The sequence below is a fragment of the Lutra lutra genome, chromosome 1 (assembly GCF_902655055.1).
Source record: "Lutra lutra chromosome 1, mLutLut1.2, whole genome shotgun sequence".
Lineage (NCBI taxonomy): Eukaryota > Metazoa > Chordata > Mammalia > Carnivora > Mustelidae > Lutra > Lutra lutra.
In genome coordinates, this window is record NC_062278.1 from 210,114,153 (window position 1) to 210,134,702 (window position 20,550).

Below are 20,550 nucleotides of genomic sequence, written 5' to 3' on the forward strand. Positions count from 1 at the left end.
GCTAGTTAGGACCTGGTTTCAAAGGGCTGTTGGGTATTAAGCTTGCGGTTTCTGGCGTCCCCAGACCTGGCTTCAAATTCAGCCCCCACTTTGGGCTCCCAGTGAGAGCCTCAATTTGTCCATCTGTAAAATAGGGTCTTACCGACACCGCAGGGTTGGCGTCAGATGGAGCCAGATGATACTTGTAAGCGCTGAGCACGTGCTCCGGAGGTGGGGTGGGAATTTCCATAGAAATGCTTCCAAGGGATTGTTTCCCAATGCTCCAATGTACTTTCTAATGGATTGTTTTTGGGTCGTTCTTAAAAACTAAGTTTTAAGAAGGATGCTCAGGTATACATTTGTTAATATGGTGGTGGGGGGAGAGATTCAGTACTGTTAAGTAAAATTCAGGGTCCTGCGACCTTGTGCTCAAAGGGACAGTAGGGCCTGAACTGAAGGAAGACAGGGAGGTGGGCCTGACCCAAATGCCTCAAATCTCCCAGCATGGCTAGTGGAGTCGCATGATACTTGCCCTTCCTTCTCCCCATGTCCTTATCCTTGTCCATCCCTCTCTTCGAATTTCATCTCTCCTTTGTTTCTGTTTTCCAGTTTTTTTTCTACAACGGTCATTTGTTCAAGTTCAGTTTTTAGCTGAATATTTTGGAAACGCACCCTAAAATGTACTGGTTACATGATTGACTAAGGGGGTGAGGGATGGGAGTAGAGGAAAGGGATCTGGCCACACTTGGTCACTGCTGAATCCGAGTGGGGGCACACAGGGGTGTGCTTTTGGGGTGTATTTGAAACTTTCTGTAACAAAATGGCAAAAAACAATTTTACACTCTATAGACCTGACAAGGAAAGATCAGTCATATTAAGTGAGAAAAACAGTGACAAGACACGTCCCATACCCTGGTCAACTGAGAAAAGACTGAAAGTTTTTGGAACCAAAAGCAAATAGTGATTTTTTTGTTTGTTTGGTTGGTTAAAGATTTTATTTATGTATTTGACAGAGATCACAAGTAGGCAGAGAGGCAGGCAGGGGTAGGGAAAGCAGGCTCCCTGCTGAGCAGAGAGCCTGATGCGGGGCTGATCCCAGGACCCTTACTTAGATCATGACCTGAGCTGAAGGCAGAGGCTTAACCCCTTGAGCCACCCCTGTGCCCCACAAATAGTGATCTTCTCAAAGAGGGCAGGATGACAAGTTCTTGTTGTTCCAATTTTGTAGAATTAGCATCACATTCTGGGTTAAAAATTAAAAACAAAAAAACCCCACCCAGCTGTACAAGGGCTGTGAAACACAAATGTATCTCAGAAATTTGAGTTGGAGGGTAAAATCAGGAAAAGTGAAGAAAATCTTTCTCTTTGAGGAGGCTAAAAACTCCAGGGAGGAACGGAAGGAAACCAACTCCATGCAGTATGCGTATCCCCCTCTGAAAGCTGAACCAGAGAAGCACCCTGGGGAAATCCCTCCAGAATCTGCTCCGGAAGCAACTGGAAGGCTTGTGATAGGGAGAAGCTGCCAAACCCCAAGGAGACAGATGACTCTTCCGGCAAGCAGAGGGAAGTCAGCAAATGCTTCGCTCTCAGCGGGGACACTTGATACCAAGTTTAAATTTGGAGCAAATAAACCCAAAAGGCCCCCAGCAGGTTGAGAATAAAAGTACCTGTAACCTGTATAACAAAGCATTCATAGCTTTAATATACAAAGAGTTATTAGAGATCAATAAGAAAAAGATAAAACCTCCTGAAGAGAAAAGTAGGAAAAAGTCATGAACAGGCAATTCACTTAAAACACACACACACACACACACACACAAAACAAAAGCACAAACATAAAAATGGCCAATAAACATATTTTTAGGTTCAGTGCCACCATGAATGAAATTCAAACTAAACAATGAAATGCATGCGTGTGTCTCAAATTGACTTTTTTCTTTTATGAAACTGTCTAGTGTTTGGAAAGGATATGGAGAATATGCAAAAATGCTGTTGATGGGAGTGTAAGAAAGAGGCCAGCTTTTCTGGAGAGGAATGAAGTGGAGGTATGAGGGTTATAAAAGCCTTGAAATGGTGCATAGGCTTGACTCCAAAATTGTGCTAGTAGACATTTACCCAATGGGAATAAGGACCGAGGTGGCCAAAGATTCAACTGCAGAATGTTCTGGGAGGAGGCAGTGGGCAGAGTGGCTGGACCTCGGTGCCAGAGCCTGGCTGCTCAGGGCGAGTTCCTCTCTGAGCCTCAGCTTCCTCATCTGTAAAATAGAAAGTATCATCAGGGGGCAAAAACATAGCAAATGCCTGACACAAAGTAAATGCTCTGGACATGGAAGCCCTAGTAAAAGAAACTGAGCAGAAAATGACAAGCACCCAGGAGATGCGTGGGCCAATGAGAGGAACAAAGTTTCACAGAAAAGAAGCTAAAATAGTTCTTAAACACACAAAAAGATGCTTAATCTCATCTCCAACAAGACATGCTTGTAAAAATGATGCCAAGACACCATTATTCACTCAGAAGATCTGAGAAATCCTGAGTCAGCTGGTAGCCTGTGCTGCTGGGGAAATGGGCCACCTGCACATGGGTGAGGGGCACCAGGTGGGACCAGCTGGGTGGAGAGTGCTCTGGAAACTGCTGTTAAAATGCCAAACACAAAGGCTCGAAACTGAGATTTCACACTGGGGGATTTACCCACAGAGACCTGCACATTCCTGGAAAGTATGTACAAGGTCATCCCCTGTAGCACTAACAGTTAGTTGGGAGACTAGAAGTAAAATGGCCATCACTGGGTACATTCTGGTCAAATGGATTAAGGGGCCTGTTTGCAATCCTTCATTCTCGCTCATGAATCCCCAAATATTCTGACCCCAGAAGTCTTTCTAAAACAGTTTAATCTCCATTTATCCCCACACTTGTGTATACTCATCAGTTTGTCTACAGTGATCGACTATGATCACTATAACTAGGCCAGATCAGCAATGTATGAGAGTATCAGTTAGCTAGTGCTGCGTAACAAATGACCCCAAAAGTTAGCCGCTAAAAACAACACACATTATCTCAGAATTTCTGTGGGTGAAAAGTATGGGGGCGCTCAGCTGGGTGGGTTCAACAGCAACACTCAAGGGGACTGAGCTGTGAGCTGTTCCAGAATCCTGCACCCGCCCTGGGTTCTGAACATCCAGGTTACAGCTGTCCTGCCCACCGGTCTGCTTCTAGGTGGACCAGCTGTTTTCTGCCCCATCTCAGGGAAGTACCCATGACGGATTTCCATCTCACGACTGGAGCTGAGGATCCCTGCCCTGCCAGCAGCATCAGCCACAGCCCTACATGCATTTACTGCTCCAACAAAGAGTTTGTTGTAGGATCCTGCAGCAGGAGGCCAGGCTGCCCTGGCCCTGAGCCTGGCTCCCTATACCCATCTCCTAGTACAGCCCTTGCTTGCAGTGGCCCCAAGGCTCCCATCACCACAGTCTCCCCTTGCAGTGTTGAGAACTCCATGAGCTTGACCAACTGGCTGGGTCAGGAGATAAGGTATATGTTGTTCCACCCAGGAATCCACACTAACAACCATCCCTCCCACCCCATGCCAAGCCCCCCTACTCCCCAACAATTCACTGGCATGACCCAAGAGCTTGTGATGTCCTCACCTACTCCTGTCTGGTCCCATGGGGCCTCCGAGCAGCCATCCGGAGTGCAGGACATGTCACTGGCACCAAGGGCCTTTTTCAATTCTAAAGCAAGAGATAAACCCTTGCACCCACCTGGGGATTCCATGCATTCCCTCAGAGAGGTCACAAGAGGGCAAAGGATGGGAGGAAATATCTCAACCAGGAATCCAAAACAAGTGGTTCAAATAAGCCTCTCTCCATACCTGTGCTCACAGCAGACAAGGCTAGCTGATCCCCACCCTTCACTGAGCCCCCTACCAGTCCCACCTGCCAACACAGCATCCCAAGCAGACATTACAAGTCAATTAAGGATAGAATACCGCTACCTGTAAAATCTCTAGGACAGAAACTCTCTGAGGTTACCTGTTTCTGGATTTCCACCCCCCCCCCCCCATTAGAGAATAGCTTTTCCTCCATTGAAAATGCCCCTTTCCAAAAAGAAAAGAAAGAAAGAAAAAAAAAGAAAAGCCCCTTTTCTAAGGGAACTTAGGGGTATTTTTTGTTTGGATGCCCAAGGACCAAAGACATCCTCCCCTTAACCTCCTGGTTCCCAGAACCCTACTGTCTTTGGCTTTCTCCCAAGAAAGGGGAGAGCTACCTGAATCCGTCCTTTGCCTGCAGGACTGTGCCCTCAGCCTCCTCTTTGGCTTCCGGTCTGGTCACTGTTGCCCTCTGCTCACACACCCTCCATGGCTCCCCATTGCCTGCTCAATAAAGCCTAACCTCCTGTGCCTGTTATTTCAAGCCCTGCACACCTGCCCCAGCAGCCTCCTCTCCTTCCGTTCTCCTTCATGCCTGCTGCATCAGCCACGTGGATGCCAAGCCATTCCCTCAGCCTCACATGGCTCATCCCAGCGCACGTATCTGCAGTCTCAGGCACTGGCCCATAAGCAAACTGACGAAGCAAGAAGGAGAAGAGAGGGTTCTGGAGCCGCTGCCCAGCCCAGAAGATCCAAGAACTCTGGAGGCTTCAATGTCAGCCCGGAAAGAACAGGGAGTTGCTGAATGAATAAATATAAACGTCTACTCCCACTTTCTGCATTTTGCCTCCTTCCCCCCATCCTAAGAACTCCTACACACTCCTCAGAGCCTTGTTCCAATGCCCCCTCCTTTAGGGAACTGCCATCACTGCCCCTCGAAGACTCACTCAGCCCATCCCCATCTGTCCCAGTCCTACCCTCCATCAACAGGCTAGCATTGACAGGAAGTAAGAGGTGATAGGGAATGTGGTACAGGCTGCGACACACAGCCAGGGGTCACCAGGCTTCCTTGAGGCATAAAGGAATGGGGCTTACCTCCATCGATCCTCTGCAGCAGGACCCCCTGGACAATGTCTTTATAGATGCCCTTAACGGTCAGGGCTGGGCTACCCACAGCAAGGACGTCTCCTTCGAACTCAAGCAGCTCCTGGAACAGAGGCGGCTGAGGGGCTAGTCTGGAGGGGAGGGCGGCAACTTTGACCCTGTTTGGGGGGGGACCTTGGGATTAAATTTCCTCATCTCTAAAATGGACTCCTTGATCCATATGCCCTCGGGTTGTTGTGGGGAGCAATGAAACAGCACATCACATCTTACTGAGCATAGTGCAGGCATCTCCAATAGCCCTCCCACCCATCTTCCCTGGCAAGAGGATCTTGTCAGCCACTGAGGCAGACCCTTCCCTGAAGCCCCTGTGTGACCAGGCCCCGTGACCTTCTCTCTCACCCCCTTCCCATGCCCTCACTCATCAAGCTCCAGCCATGCGTGCCTCCTCACTATTCCTCCCACACACCAGACACTGGCTGACCTCAGGGTCTTTGCACCTGCTGTGCCTTTTGCCTGGACCATGCTTCCCCAGGACATGGCTCATGCCCTCAGTTCACTGCTTTTCAAGTGTCATTCTCAGCGAGAGCCTCCCTGACCATCTGGCACACCCCCCAACAGACACACATTCCCTCTTTGCCTCCCCACTTCCCTAAGGCCCATGTCACCCACTGATATGCGATGCCTGGGTGCATGCACCCACCCCCCCGCCAGCTCTCAAATGACAGACGCTGAGCACTCTCATGGGAGAAGCAGAGGGCATTGTGGGAGCCCAAAGAGCCATACATCCCAACCACAGGGCTTAGGGAACAAGAGTCTCTTATTGTCACAGTGACTCTGAGGGAGAGAGCACTCTGCCCACTTTACAGAAAGACAGAGACCCTTGGCTGTCCTCTAGGATGTGCGCATGCGTGCCTTCTTACTCACCACTGTGCAGCTCCCCTCCAGCTGGTGCAACACAAAGGGCAAGAAGATGGAGAGCAGCCACCCACGGGTAAAATTCCTCTGCACTGAGCCACTGTCTGACTGGAACTTCTGCTGGACACACACAGCAGCCGGTCCAGGGGCCATCAGAGTACCCAGGCCATGGGAGTAGCCATGCCCACCCAGTGGACCTCACCTTCAGCACACGCCCCCGGACTTTCTCCAGCTGCTGGGCAGCCTGGGTGCAGTCCAGGGCCGTGGTCAGACACTGGTCTGCCAGTTGTAGGAAGGTGGCCACGGCGTCAGCCATAAGCTGTGGAAAGAGCATCTCATAAGCCCCCTGGGAACCCAAGCTCTGGCCTCTTGGGTCCTGTGCCTACCCTGCTGACCCTTCTTGGCATCCAGACTAACCTGATCGGCTACTTTCCCCAGACTTCCTTTTTGTCTCAAGAAACAGCCTCTCCCTCCACTCAGGACCTGGGAGTCATGCAAACAGTGGGAACCTCTGTGTAATCTAGCAGAAAATGCCCTTCCCTCTGGAGGATGGTGCCAGGGTGCTCAGTCTGGGGAGCAGAGGGCTGGTCGGAGTTCCACCTCTTTAGCTGAGTGCTCTTGTGCAGTGTACAAGATGAACAACTGTACCAGGCAGCGCTTGGTCTTCTCAATCCTTGTCTCCTTCACCCACCAAGTCAATTAGCAGGTCCCATTCCCTTGGCCTACAAATGCATCCCACTTCTCTCCATTAACGGCACCCATTCTGGTTCAGGCCTCCTTCTTGCCTCCTCTAATCCTGCCCCCAACAGCCCCTCTTCCCCACAGCAGGTAGGGCTTCCTAAATCTTGAATCTGGTCATGACCCTCCCCTGCTCACACACCTGCTGGGGCTCCCCACTGCCCTCAGGACAGAGCCAGACCCCTTAGCCCCATATTCAAGTCCCTGACCCATCTTCCCACCCACCTTGCTGGCATATCTCCTACCTTTCTGCCCTCACTTGAAACGTACAACCCAATGTCTCCAAATGGCTTCATTTTCCCCAAATGTGGATAGACTCCCTCACTTCCCAGTGCTGATCCACACTATTCCCTCTACCCAGGACAGAGCCCATCCCCATTTTCCCCCCTGCTGCCTCAGTTCAGAAGTCCTCTCCTCCTGAAGGCCCTCCTAACACTGGAGATGAATTGCACACCTCCCCAGGGCTCCCACAGCACCCCATGTGTTCCCACCACAACTCTGCCCACCACATGGGAGCCCAGGGATGGAGGCCAGGTCTGTTGGTCATCATGATCTCCCCAGCACATTCTTGGCAGCCGTTCAGTGCCCCCACCTCCTTCAGCCTCCCACTCCCCCCCTCACCTGCTGGGCAAGATCCTGGGCCCCAAACATCAGGCTCCGCGTTCCAAAGAAGCCAAATGGCACCACCAGCTGCCTCAGGCGCCCCTGGCTTCTCTCAGCCTCACGGTAGCAGGTCTGCATCAGCTCTGGGTCCCATGGCATCTCCCCAAATGAGTAAACCTGGGCTCCACAGGCAAGTGAGAAAAATACCATCAGTCAATGGAAAAGAAAGGCCAAGGATCTCACAGCCAATTTGTAGTAGGAGAAACATGAATGAAAACACATCCCACCTCAGCCACCAAAAAAATGCATAATAAAAGTAACAGGTATGGTATGGTGTGATGGACATAAAATGGTAAAACCTGAAAAAATTGATAACATGCAGTGCTGGCATGAATGAGAGGAAATAGGCACAGCCCTTGTCACACCTATACCCACCACCTGATGCCCTCTCTGTGCTGGGGAGCTCTGCAGCTGCAGAAATGGAGTAATCCAATATGGTCTTTGCCCTCAAGGAGCTCACAGAGAAGTTGGGGGAGATAAACTATAGACTAGCAACTAGAGGGGTGTGTAAACCCATCTGTGAGGAGGGCCGCACAAATAGCTGCAGATGCAGAGAAGAGAAGGGAAAGTTCCTGGAGGGGATGATTATGAAATGGAAGCTTAATGAGTTCAAGTTTTCCTGGCACTTAGTCAGTCTTCATTTAATATCAGAAAAACTGAGGTGACCTGCATGGAGCAGAATTCACTGGCTTAGGGGATGGGGTGGCCTCTGACAACAAAGGAATGGGAAAAGGAGGAATCTGAAGGTAGGTGGCTCCAGACTTATGTTAGCAAAATGCTGCTCTTGTCATTTTACTCCTCTCTCCCAACCATGGTTTAAACTGTGGCCCCAATGACCATAGCATAGTGGTCTACAATAAGTAAAAAGCAGCCTACAACAAAATTAAGAAAAGGTTTTCAAAAGAGGTTTTCAAACAGAAAGAGGAAAGAGTTCACGCAACTCTTCTGTAAAGCCAATATACTGTCCATTGGATGAAAACACACACACACACACAAGCTCACCTCCTTGCGCAGCTGCGTGCCAGAGGAGCTCCCACGCAGATGGCGAGACAGGCGGTCCATGCCCTGAGCTAGGAGGTTCTGCACTGCCGAGAGCACGGCTTCCATGGTGCTCAGCAGCTTCTGCGTGACCCGGGACAGCTGTGTGTCCACCTTTCCATGCAGGCACGCCTCCAGGGGGCGCTGGACCTCGACTGGGAGTGGAGGACACTAGCCTGGGTCTCCTCCACAAGGTGCTCGGCAAAGGGCGTGGAGGCGGCCCGGGCTCAGCACGAGGAGGGGGACAAGAGCTCAGACTCTGAGCACGCTCTTCTACCATTTTATACAGGAGAAAACTGAGGTTTGGAGTATGGCAGCAGTCAGCGCAAAGTTCCACGGCCCAGGGGCAAAGCCCGGATTCCAAGCTGGTTCTCTTGGTTACTGAGCGGAGTGGGAACCTCCGCCATCTGACCGGGATATCCCGAGTCAGGTCGGCCACTGCCTGTGCCTCCACCAGTCTCCCGACTGGGTGTGCCTCGCTCCATCCCTAACCCAACGCCTTTCCACCACCGGACCTCTCTCTTGACCCCACCCTTATCTCGCAACTGGAGCCTCAGCCACGCCCAGACTCCCACCAACACCTAGTCCCTTGTGCTCACCTTTTCTCCCATCCCTCCTCCCACCCCGCCCTGCCCTGCTGGGTCTGGGGTCCGAATTCTCGGCCCCACCCCTTACACCCACCCTTACACCTACCCGGTTCCTCTTACACCTCTCAGGCTCCCAGCCCCGCCCCTCCCTCCAAGTCCCCGCCCCCAGGCCTCACCCCGCAGCCTCCCAGCCAAGCGCTCCCGCTGCCGCAATATCTGGTCCACGTCGGGCCGGATGGTTTTCTCCAGGACCGAGAGCAGCTCGTCCTTTTCCGGCTGGAAGGCGCGGAGCCCGGCGGAGGCCTCGGCAAGGACGACGGCGTGCACTGCGTCTAGGAGCTGCCCGGCCCGGCCGAGGGGACCCCACATGGGCCAGAGGCGCAGGAGGGAGCGGTGATGGGGCGGGGGTGCGAGAACAGAGAAACCAAGACGGAGACGCAGAGAGACGCGGGAAGAGTTTAGGGGACAGACGAGAGGAGGGGGAAGATGGGCCCCCGGGTAGCCCCCCATCCGCCTCCGCGCCCCCCCGCGTGTCCCGGCCCCACCTGCGCGACCCCGCGCCTACCTCCGTCCAGGCCCAGGCACGGTTGCGCCTGGCCCCCCGCAGGCCGGGCAGGGTCTGATCTCGCAGCGCGGGCAGCAGCTTCCTCATCAGCACCCCGGTCAGCACCTGCGGGAGAGGGGACCGTGAGCACCACGGCGGGCCTAGGGGGTCCCGGGGACGGCCTTGCTCGGTACTGACCTCAGCGTCCGAGCCCAGGGTGATGTCGTCGTCGCCAAAATGGCCTTGGTGCTGCCGATAGAGTCTTACGGCGTCCAGGAAGGCACGGGCGGCAGGGGCCTGACTTCGCTGCAGGACTGAGGGGGCAGCGCCTCAGGGCCCGCCCACTCCTCCTCTGCTCTCGCCTCCACCTGGCTCCCCATCGCCCGGGAAGGAAGCCCTCCACCTCCTCACCGGGTCCCAGAACGCCCAAGCCTCATCGCCTCCAGACCTTTGCTTGAGCAGTGCCATTTGCAGGGAACACGGTGCCCCAGGACCATCACCAGCCCAGGCTGCACATCCATCCCCCACTACCCCTCCACAAAGGTACATTTGTGCACTCAACGACCTGCTCAACATATGTGTTGGTCCTGTTCCCTTCTTCAGCCGGCTGGCCCCTTATCCTTGTCAGACCCCAGCCTTGACATTCCTTCCTCCCCTCCTCCGTGTAGCCCTCCCTGATCTCCCAGGCTGAGCTGCTGCAGGGCTGTGTTCCCATCGCAGCCCTGGTTGCTTGTAACTGCCTGTTGTCACTTCTGTCTCCCCCCACAATCCATTTCATAAGGAAACTAGAAGCTTCGAGGTGACTCCATAGCCAGCAGGAGCAGAGCTCCTGACCCACTGCTGCCTGGCCTTTCCCAGGACCCACCTGTGCCACGAAGCCGGATGCCACCCTGGAGGGCTAGCCTCCAGGCTCGCTGTGCTTCTCCCGTGGCTGCAGAGAAACACAGATGCCGGCGGAAGGGGTGCTGGAGGAACAGGGGGAAGTTCACTGGCATTTCCAGGAGGGGGTCAGACTCTTCCTGTGTATGCTCTCCTGCAAGTGGGCAGAGGGGATTGTCTTCATTCATGCACTCACTCTACAATCATTCATTCACTAGAAGAAAACACCCATGACGGGCTTAGAAGAGCCACATGGTTGCGCAGTTGCTCGGTAAGGATGAGCCATGTCATTATTATTGCACTCTCCTTATTCTTGCTCAGTCCCAGGGGGAGGTAGGCCCACGATGGACATCAGCAATCCATCCCAACATTGTTTCCCAGCCTCAGTATCCTCCTTAACCCAGAGGCCTGGGCAACCACCACTAATCGAGCTGAGCTAGCATGTGATTTGAGCCCGGCTTGCCCCCGGGGTCTCAGCCAGGTCCAGATTCAAACTCAGCCAAATCATTTGCTCGCTCTATGTGTAGGGCGCAGTTTCTCTGTCTGAAACTCGGGTCTCTTGCCTGTAAAATGGGCTTCAAAGTGATACCAATGAGATATTGAGAGGACTGTTGGAAGGACTGTTGGGGGCACTGTTGTGGGGGCAAAATGAGTGAATTTTTTTTCGGTTACTTAATTTGGGGTGTCCTAAATCTTCAGTGTTTGGTTCTGATTTCCAGGGTGATACGTGGGACCACAGTAAGATGGAATAATCCAGAAGGTATAAATCCCTGGTCACCCCAGCCCTTCAACCTTAGCCCACCCACCAGTGCCCATCTCCCCACATGCTCACTGACACCAGGTTTTACTATTTTACCTTTGCTATTTGGATTCTTGTCCAATGTTCTAAGTCTCCTTCTCCCTCTGATGAGAGTGGCTATTTTGCTTGCTATTTGGCTGGGGGTTCAGCCAAAGAAAATGCTGCCCCAAGGGGACACCTGATAGTGTCTGGAGATATCTTTGTCATACCTCTCATTGGGGGGGGGGGTGTGGAATGCTACTGGCATCAAGTGGGTGGAGTCCAGGGATGATGTTCAACATGGTGCAATGCACAGGGTGCCCTTCCCCCCACCCCCGCAAAGAATGATTTGGCCCCAACTGTCAACAATTCTAAGGTAAAGAAATCTGCTCTTGAGGACCCAGGAAACTTACCTGAGGATACTGGGCAGAGAGTGTCCAACAGGTGGACATATTCACTCTGGGAAGTCAGGACGGTATACCCTGTCAAGGTCGTGGAACCCAGGGGATGGCCCCCATTTTCATATTCCTATGAAAGGCATCCAGAGAACCAGCTTGGGACAGGTCTAAACTGTGCCTTCCATATCCCAACTGTGGGATCAGGAGAAGGCTTAGGTTCACTAGGGAAGTCCTCCACACCCCCGCCCTCCCTCCCCGTAATCAAGCACCAGCACCCACTGTGTGCTAGGCTAGTCCCAAATATTGTATGAGGATTATCTCATTGACTCCTCACAGCCCCATGTGGCCTAGACCACCATCATCCCATTTCACAGAGATGGAAACTGAGTCCCAGGGGCACAAGTGACTTGAATTCCCCAGCAGATGTGATCCATAAAGGACTCTCACAGTTTCAACCTCAGCTCTGCTGATGACCATGAGTAAATCCCTATTCCTGGCCTGGACCTCAGTTTACCTCCCCGGCTCAGCAAGAGATGGTCACCCCTCCCAGGCCAATCTCACAGGGACCCTCAATTCATAGCAGGTGACTGAAGAAAGGAAAGAGGACCACATTGGGAGCTGCTGAGGGGAGTGGGATAGTGAGGCTAGAATGGAAGGGACAAAAGCCACTTGCTTACCTCCCTGTGGCTGAACCACTCCAGGCGGCCGTCCCCACGCAGGACACAGAAGATCGGCTGCCACCGAGGCGGATGGCCCCCAAGCTGGGTCAGAGGCCCTCGGTGCTCACGGACTCGGGGAAGCTTCTGCAGGAGGAGGGACCAATGGATGTCGGGGGCCCAGATCGGTGTCCCACATCCAGATCACCTAGAAAACACCCTCCACCCATCCCAGGTACCACCAAATACAGGACTTGGGCACTGATGTGATCGCACTGCTCTTCTTTCTCACGTGCTAAGACCATGCACTTGTTTGGGACACTTCCAGATACAAACTGACTTCATTCCCTCCCACAGCCCTGGGAGGCAGACGCTTTGTCATCCCCTCATCACTCGGAAGCAGCCCACCCCCCACTTGAGCCTCGGATGAGACCCCAGCCCCTGGCCAACATCTTTTTTTTTTTTTAATTTATTTATTTATTTGACAGAGAGAGCGGGTGGGGGGGGAGAGATCACAATTAGGCAGAGAGGCAGGCGGCGGTGGGGGAAGCAGGCTCCTCCCGGCTGAGCAGAGAGCCCTATGCGGGCCTTGATCCTAGGACCCTGAGATCATGACCTGAGCTGAAGGCAGAGGCTTGACCCACTGAGCCACCCAGGCGCCCCCCACCGGCCAACATCTTGATTGCAGCCTGTGAGAGACCCTAAAAGAAAGAATTCAGGAGGCTGTATCTAGATTCCTGACCCACAGCAACTGTGAGATAATACACATGGGTTGTTTCCAGCAGCTCACAGTGTGACATGTTGTTACGTGGCATTAGCTAACTAATACAAGAGGGATTGCTGGGTCACGGAGCAGGTGTAGTTTGCCTTCATGTGAAACAGCAAGTCCTCTGTCCACAGACCCCTCCCTTGGGCAGGGTGGGACATCACTTTGTTTTATCTTTGTTGCTCTTCTCACTACCTGGCCACCTGAATTGTGAGCGTTTTGTTTCATCACTGGGTCCCAGAGCAAGGCCCAGTGCACAGATGGTGCTCAATAAATAGTCAATGAATAAATTAACTGTATTTGTGGTATTTTCATTCTTTGATGGGGTGGTAGAAACTCAGGTGTTTGTTGAATGGTTCTCCAAACTTTCTCTGAGGTCTGAGATTTTTCATAATCATATCATTAAAACATTGTTATAGAGGGCTGCCTGGATGGCTCAGCCTGTTAGGCGTCTGCCTTTGGCTCAGATCATGATTCCAGGGTCCTGGGATCGAGCCTGCATCAGGCTCTCTGCTCGGCAGGGAGCCTGCTTCTTCCCACTTGTTCTCTCTCTCTCTCTCCCTCCCCCTCTCTCGCCATCTCCACCTCTCTCTCTCAAATAAACAAAGAAAAAATTTTAAAACTTTAAGAAAAATAAAATCCTTAAAAAATTGTTATAGAAATGATGTATAAAATAATTATATTATAAAACGTTCAAACTGAAGCAAGGGGAAATCCCCCTACACTGTTTGAACCCCAGTGTCAATGGTTCCCTGGGCCCAGTGGCCAGAACCTACAGGTGGCAAGAGGTACAGGTAGGGATGACATCCTGTGATGCCCCAAGCAGGACAGGGAGAGCCCCAGGTGAAAGAAGGCTCTGTGTCCACAGGGCTGGGGAGCCTCCAGCCCAGGGCGGGTGCAACTGGGTAAAAGGCATCTGAGAAAGATGGGAAAACTCGGAGCCCTTGATTAGGGCAGGGACCCAATAACTAGCATGGACTCCAGGTTCAAATCACGCCTTGCCCCTTCTTAACAGGGTGACCTCAGGTAGGTCACCTTACCTCTCTGTGCCTCAGCCTCAGTTTCTTCTCTGGTCAAAGACATTTCACAGGCTGGCAAGGACTGGGGGAGAGGTACAGGGCATGTGGAGCCATTCGTTGGCTCAGGAGACATCTGGAGCTGGACTGGGCAGCTCCACAGTCTTTTTTTTTTTTTAGATTTATTTTATTTGACAGAGAGATCAACACAAGTAGGCAGAGAGGCAGGCAGAGAGAGAGGCGGAAGCAGGCTCCCTGCTGAGCAGAGAGCCCAATGCGGAGCTCGATCCCAGGACCCTGAGATCATGACCTGAGCCGAAGGCAGAGGCTCAACCCACTGAGCCACCCAGGCGCCCCTCCACAGTCTTAAGTTCCATCAGCAAACTCTTCTTGACCTCCTCCTATGCGCAGTCATCACGTGGGCACAAGGGATATGGTCCCCACCCTCACAGGGCAGACCCAAGGCTTCCCTGGAAAAGCAGCGGGATGGGGATCCCAGAGGAAGCACCCAACCCAGAAAGGGGCTGGGTGGTGATCAAGGAAGGCTTCTTGGAAGAAGCGTGGCTGGAGCATGAGGAACACCAGGAAGAGTGCCCTGGGCAGAGGGTACCACGTGTGCAAAGGCTTGAGGGTCCAACGGGAGGGCTTCACGCCCCATAGACAAGGCAAGCCTTTTCCACCTTGAGAGCTTTTGCATGGACTGTGCTACCTGCCTCGAATTCCCTTCCCACTCTGGCTTCCAGATCTGGTTCCTTCTCATCCTTTACATCTCAGCTCAGAGAAGCCCTCCCTGCACCCCAACTCCCCGCCCCTCAACACTGCCTTTCATCTTGTCTTCAGAGCACCTATCAGAAGTCCTCCGGTACCATGACATGCTAACTTGTTTGCTCACTTCTCCCCCGCTCAGACTGTGAGCCTGGGGGTGGAGGGGGCAGTGCAAAGCAGGATCCTTCCTCCACCAATGTTGTGCGCCCCCCCCATCATATATCTAGCCCAGGGCATGGTCTGCTGTAGGTGCCCAGTGAATGTTTGTTCAAAGAATGAATTTTTAAGTCTCTCTAGGTCTTGGTGTCTCCTATAGGGTAAAGGTGGAAGGAAGGAGGGCCCGCAACTGAACCAAAGCCCCCCCAACTCCCGTCTCCCTCCCTTAGCAACCCCTCCCTTTGCGGCACCCACTTTACTGCGCATCAGCTGACATCCGGCTGGCTCCCTGGGCCCCAGCTCGCGGGAGATCTGTCGCAGGACAGAGGCTGCCAGCTGCTCCCGGTAGCAGGGCAGGAAGTTCCTCAGCAGGGTGTCCACCTGGCCTGCAGCGACAAGAGGGCAGAACAGGCAGAGAGGCCACTGGTGAGCTCCTGCCCTTTGCCCCAAAGCTGCCCAACAAGATGTGCTCCAGATTCCACTCACCATCCATAGACTGCTTGTAGCCACGTGGGGGTCAGGGGCGGGGGAAATGAGCGACTCAGGCTTAATTTATAACTGATACACAATAAACTTTAATTACATAAAGCATACAATCTGATGAAATTTGACACCTTTACACACTCTAGAAACCATCACCACGATCAAGATAATGAACAGATCCATTCCACCCCAGTTTCCTCTGGCCCTTTCCCTGGGGAAAGTTTCTGAATATTTTAAAAGCCTCACCCCAGCACCAGGGAACTTTCTGTATCTTGATCTAGGAAGTGATCGAACAAGTGTTAAAGTCCTTTAAGCTCTTCCCCTAAGATGTGTGCACTTGGCTGTATGTAAAACAAATCCATATCTGCTGCCTGGAATGTGGACCTAATGGCTGGAGCTTCAGCAGTTATTATGTGCTATGAGATGGCCTTAGGCACAGAAGCCATGAGTGGTAGAACCATGATGTGGAAGGAGTTCAGGAGTCTAACTTATATGAGGCTGCCTGCCACTATACTTTTCTATAGGTGAGAGAAGTAAATCTTTATCTTGTTTAAGCCACTATAGGAAAAAAACAAACAAACAAACAAAAAAAAAAAAACAAAAAAAACCAACATAGCAAAGAGTAACTTACTGAATTCTTACAATGGTTCCATGTGATAGACATTGTTGCTATCCCTGCTTTACAAATAAGAGAATGAGACCTAGAGAGACGAAGTCATTCACCCAAGGTCACACAGTGAGTGAGGGCAGGGCTATGGTGTGAACTTACATGGTCTGAGTCCTTGCAAGACACACCACATGCCTGTGCACATGCTGTTCCCCCTACCTGGGATGTTCTTCCCACATATCCTACCAATGAACTCCATCACAACCCTCCAGGCCTGGCTTGACCCTCAGCTCCTCAGTGGGCAGTTACCTACCCCTTCTTGCCCCCCAACTTGGAGAACCTATGGGTTTTCCCACAATGCTTATCAGTCAACTGCCATTCTTATAATTGTAACTTGATCTTCTTTCCTGGTCTAGGTCATGAACCCAGGAGCGGAGAAACCATTCTTAACCCCACTGTGTCCTCACCACCCAGCACACTGTAGGTGCTCAAGCATGTAAGGGCACCAGCCACTCTTAGTCTTGAATTGGAATCTGAGCCTGTTTCCCCCTGCTGGTCCCTGTCCACCTAGTAAAACCATCCTAGGAGATCTGGCTGAGCCACCTCTCACCTGGTCCCTCATCCTCATCCTGAACCCATGCCCTGAATAGGGTTACCAGATTTACCAAATAAAAATATAGGTCATTGGGGTGTCTGGATGGCTCAGTGCATTAAGCCTCTGCCTTCAGCTCAGGTCATGATCTCGGGGTCCTGGGATCGAGCCCCACATCGGGATCCTTGCTCGGCGTGGACCCTGCTTCCCCCAGCCCTGCCTGCCTCTCTGCCTACTTGTGATCTCTGTCAAATAAATAAATAAAATCTTTAAAAAATATATAGGTCATCAATTAAATATGAATTCTGGATAAATTAGGTATCATTCTTTTTTTTTTAATTTTTTTTTAATTTTATTTATTTGTCAGAGAGAGAGAGGGAGAGAGAGCAAGCACAGGCAGACAGAATGGCAGGCAGAGGCAGAGGGAGAAGCAGGCTCCCTGATGAGCAAGGAGCCCGATGTGGGACTCGATCCCAGGACGCTGGGATCATGACCTGAGCCGAAGGCAGCTGCTTAACCAACTGAGCCACCCAGGCGTCCCAAGGTATCATTCTTTAGCATAAGTATGCTCCCATGCAAAATGTGGGCCTTATACAAAACAAAAATATTCATCCCATATCTGCAATTTACATTAGTAGGGGCATCCTACTGTGTGTCTGACAACCTTAGCCCTGACCCCCGCCCACCCCACTCCCACCCTACCCCATGCCGGCTCACCCCTCAAGTGCTGTTGCTGCCGCTTGTCCAGGGGGCTCGAGGGCCGCCCACCCATCCTGCTGCCGTTTCTAGGGTCTCCCTCGGGAACAAAGCAGACACTCCCTCCCCTCCCACAAGCCCCAGGTTCCTGGGTTCAGGGGTACCCCGGGAGCAGGGCAGCCAGTGAGGGGCTTGGATGCCGCTGAGACCAGCTCCCTGGGAAACCAGAGCATGGCCACTGTGTGAAATGTGTCGGGGGTGGGAGGGAATCCCCGCCCCACCCCTGCCCCGCCCCACCCTGCACCTGCGTCCTCCTGGTTCCCCTGGGGCCAAGGCCTTCAGAACTGCTGGTTTCTGCAGGGGCTGCTGGGGCAGCCCCAGGGGTGGGCTGGGGGTACGGAAGCCTAGAATCCTAGCTTTGGAGGAGGGATGTAGGGCCCACACCAGGAAGAACAAACAGCAGTTGTCAGGTGTGTGGGGCAGGGAAGGAGGGTGGGCAGGGATAGGGTGTCTAAATCCTGGTGCCCACTTCCATTGTGCCTCCCCCCAGTGGGTGATGCTGGGTTCTGAGAGGACCCAGCACTGACCCAGCAGTCCCCAGCAACCCCAGACTGGGGAGGCAGAGCTGGACAGACACCCCCAGTTGCTGGGATCTGTGCTGGGGCCAGGGATGAGGGTGGGTGGCTGTTGGTGTACCATGGACTGGTACAATGCGTCCCTTGCGTTCCTGTCTTGTCAGCCTGTCCTCCATCAATGCACATAGCACTGGACTGGGTCAGGCTAGTTGGACCTCCCTACCCCTTCACCTGTTTTTCTAGCACCTGGCAGAGAGCAGCCCTGGCGAAGGGACGGAGGGAAGGAGCAGAATCTGTGCTCCAAGCTGAAAATAGGATCAAATGGGAACCTCACAGGCTTTCAAATGAGGGGAGTGTTGAGTTCCAGTGGCCGGAAGTTGGATGTGATGGCTGGAGCATATGCAGTCCACCTTGGACCATGAGGTGAACCCCACATAGTGACAGTGGCACAATTATGATTTAGGAGCAGGGAGTCCCTGAAGAGTTCATGACATTGCTCCAACCCTGGGTGAGCTCCCTCCAGAGAAAGAGCTAACCCTCCATTTTGCTTAAACCACCAGAAACATCTGACTGTAATCCTCACCCATGCCCCAGGATTCATTTCTCCTCTCAACAAACATCACTCCTTGCCAGCCCGAGTGTCATCCTTGAACTGTGTGCCAGGGATGCAGAAGTGGGCAACACAGACCATGGCTCCAGCCCCCATGAACCGTCAGTTGGCATACCAAGAAAAGTGTCAGATAACGACAAAGTAAGGATGAAAAATGGAGCTGGAAGAGGTAGAAAGTACTAGAGGTGGAGCAGGATCGGGGAGATGTTGCATGGTGACCTAAAGCAAGTGAGGGCCCACACTGTACACAAAGCTGGAGAAAAGAATACTGGGTAGTGGGCAGAGCACACACAAAGGCCCTGAGGTGGGAATGTGTTTGGCAGGTTCCAGTAGAACACAAGGTGGGAAGGTGAGTGAGGGGCAGGGAGAGCTGCGGCTACAGGGAGAGGAGTGGAGAGGTGACGCGCCCCAAAGGACCCCCATGTGGGGTCCCCATGCCTCTCATCACATCCCTCTGCTTCTTGGCACCCCCGCATCCTGGCTACTGCCTGAAACACTGGGGGCACAGCCACCTGCTGTTGCCCAAGCCCGTGGCTGGGCTGCTTTCTCCGCTTTTCTTCATGTTTCCGCCCCGGGCCTGTCCCACTTCCTCACTCACACATCTGAGTGACCAACCCAGACAAGATGTTGAAGGAAACTTCACTTTCTGTGGTTTTGGCTTCAGGGTTTCAACCCCCACGGCCTGATCAGGTGCCTCTGTGGGATGTGCCCAGCCGCCAAACCTGGCAAAGCTCCACATGGCTGAGGGCTCCCATGCACCCACCAGCCTCCCCCACAAGGCTGATGGGTGGGCCATATGCACAGTCAGGCTCTGGGAAAATGCTACAGCCCCAGTACACCACAGACTGAGGGGTCTCGGCCCATTCAACATTCAAGGCTCTGACAAGGCCTGCAGCAGAGCGGGACACAGAGGCTGCCACTCCCGTGTGCAGGGAGGGCTCAGTTAAGTGTGTAGTGAGCTGAATGGTGTACACCAAAAGGATATGTCCCCAGGCTACTTTCAAAACAAAATAAAACAAAACACACATTAGTGAGGCGGTGAAGAAGCCTTGGGCACCAGCGGCAGGAACAGAAAATGGTATAGCTGCTGTGCAAAAGGGTACGGAGGGTCCTCAAAATTTAAACATAGAATCACCATATGAATCACCCTTTCCACTTCTAGGAATATCCCCAGAAGAACTGAGAGCAGGGTCTTGAGATGTCTGTAGTAGTTCTGTCACAATGAGCAAAGTGTGGGAGCTGCCCAAGCGGCGGCTGGTGGATGGACAGGAAACTACACGGCGTATGTGCATGCTGGAATGTTCTTCTGCCATAAGGAGGAAGGAGGTTCTGACCTAGGCTCCAACACGGATGAACCTTGAGGACGTGAAGACACCAGCCATGGAAGCACAAATAACGTGTAATTCCACATATGGGGGGTGCCCGGAGTGGTCAGAAAGTTGAATTGTGGGTGCCAGGGGCTGGGGGAGGAGAGAATGGGGAGCTGTTTAATAGGTGTAGTTTCAGATTCCCAAGAGTTCTGGGGATGGATGGCGGTGAAGGCAGAGAGAATATTTAATGCCGCAAACGGGACGCTTAAAAATGGTTAAGATGGTAAATTTTGTTACTTTTTAAACACACACACATCCACACACATACGACATGTTCCCTGGAACCTCCAAGTGTGATCTTATTTGCAGCTGTAATTCTTAAGGATCTTGAGAAGAGTTCACCCTGGATTTAGGGCTGTCCAATGTCCACTTGCAGGTGTCCTTACTAGAAAGGGAGAGGACACAGAGACACAGGGGAGGACATGTGACAAGAGCGGAGTAGACCGGAGCGATGAGCCTACAAGCCAAGGATGGCTGAGGGCTGCCAGCAGCCACCAAACACCAGAAGAATGGCATAGGACAGACTCTCCTTCAGAGCCTCCAGAAGGATCCAACTCTGTGGACACTTCGATTTCAGACTTCTGACCCTCCCCACCCCCGAACTGAGTGACCATACATTTTGTGGTCCTTTGCTCCGACAACCCTGGGAAACTCACCCAGGGTACCCCATCCCTGCCCTCCCCTTGCTGGGCCAAGGACTTTGGGTCACACACGCAGCTGGGGCATCCCTGCTCCCACCACCCACCAAGGACCACGAGAGAGTGGAGAC

General features: G+C 52.7%; 1 protein-coding gene across 4 annotated transcripts; it reads right to left on the bottom strand.

Moving 5' to 3' along the window:
* Window positions 1-1,299: 1,299 nt before the first annotated feature.
* Window positions 1,300-17,474, bottom strand: NIBAN3 (niban apoptosis regulator 3). 4 transcript variants are annotated; one of them, XM_047698214.1, is made up of 15 exons: window positions 17,248-17,473; window positions 15,104-15,234; window positions 12,167-12,292; window positions 11,505-11,619; window positions 10,300-10,467; window positions 9,633-9,748; window positions 9,456-9,560; window positions 9,067-9,229; window positions 8,268-8,458; window positions 7,224-7,382; window positions 6,067-6,183; window positions 5,874-5,981; window positions 4,941-5,052; window positions 3,625-3,708; window positions 1,300-2,234 (listed from the first exon to the last, which is right to left on the bottom strand). In XM_047698214.1, exons 1-15 carry the CDS (start codon window positions 17,300-17,302, stop codon window positions 2,128-2,130), a joined length of 1,857 nt encoding a protein of 618 aa, XP_047554170.1. In that variant the 5' UTR covers window positions 17,303-17,473; the 3' UTR covers window positions 1,300-2,127. The 4 variants fall into 4 exon arrangements, with proteins under 4 accessions (XP_047554170.1, XP_047554179.1, XP_047554163.1 ...); XM_047698223.1 differs by lacking the exon at window positions 3,625-3,708; XM_047698207.1 differs by lacking the exon at window positions 1,300-2,234 and having other exon boundaries at window positions 3,427-3,708; window positions 17,248-17,474.
* Window positions 17,475-20,550: the final 3,076 nt, after the last annotated feature.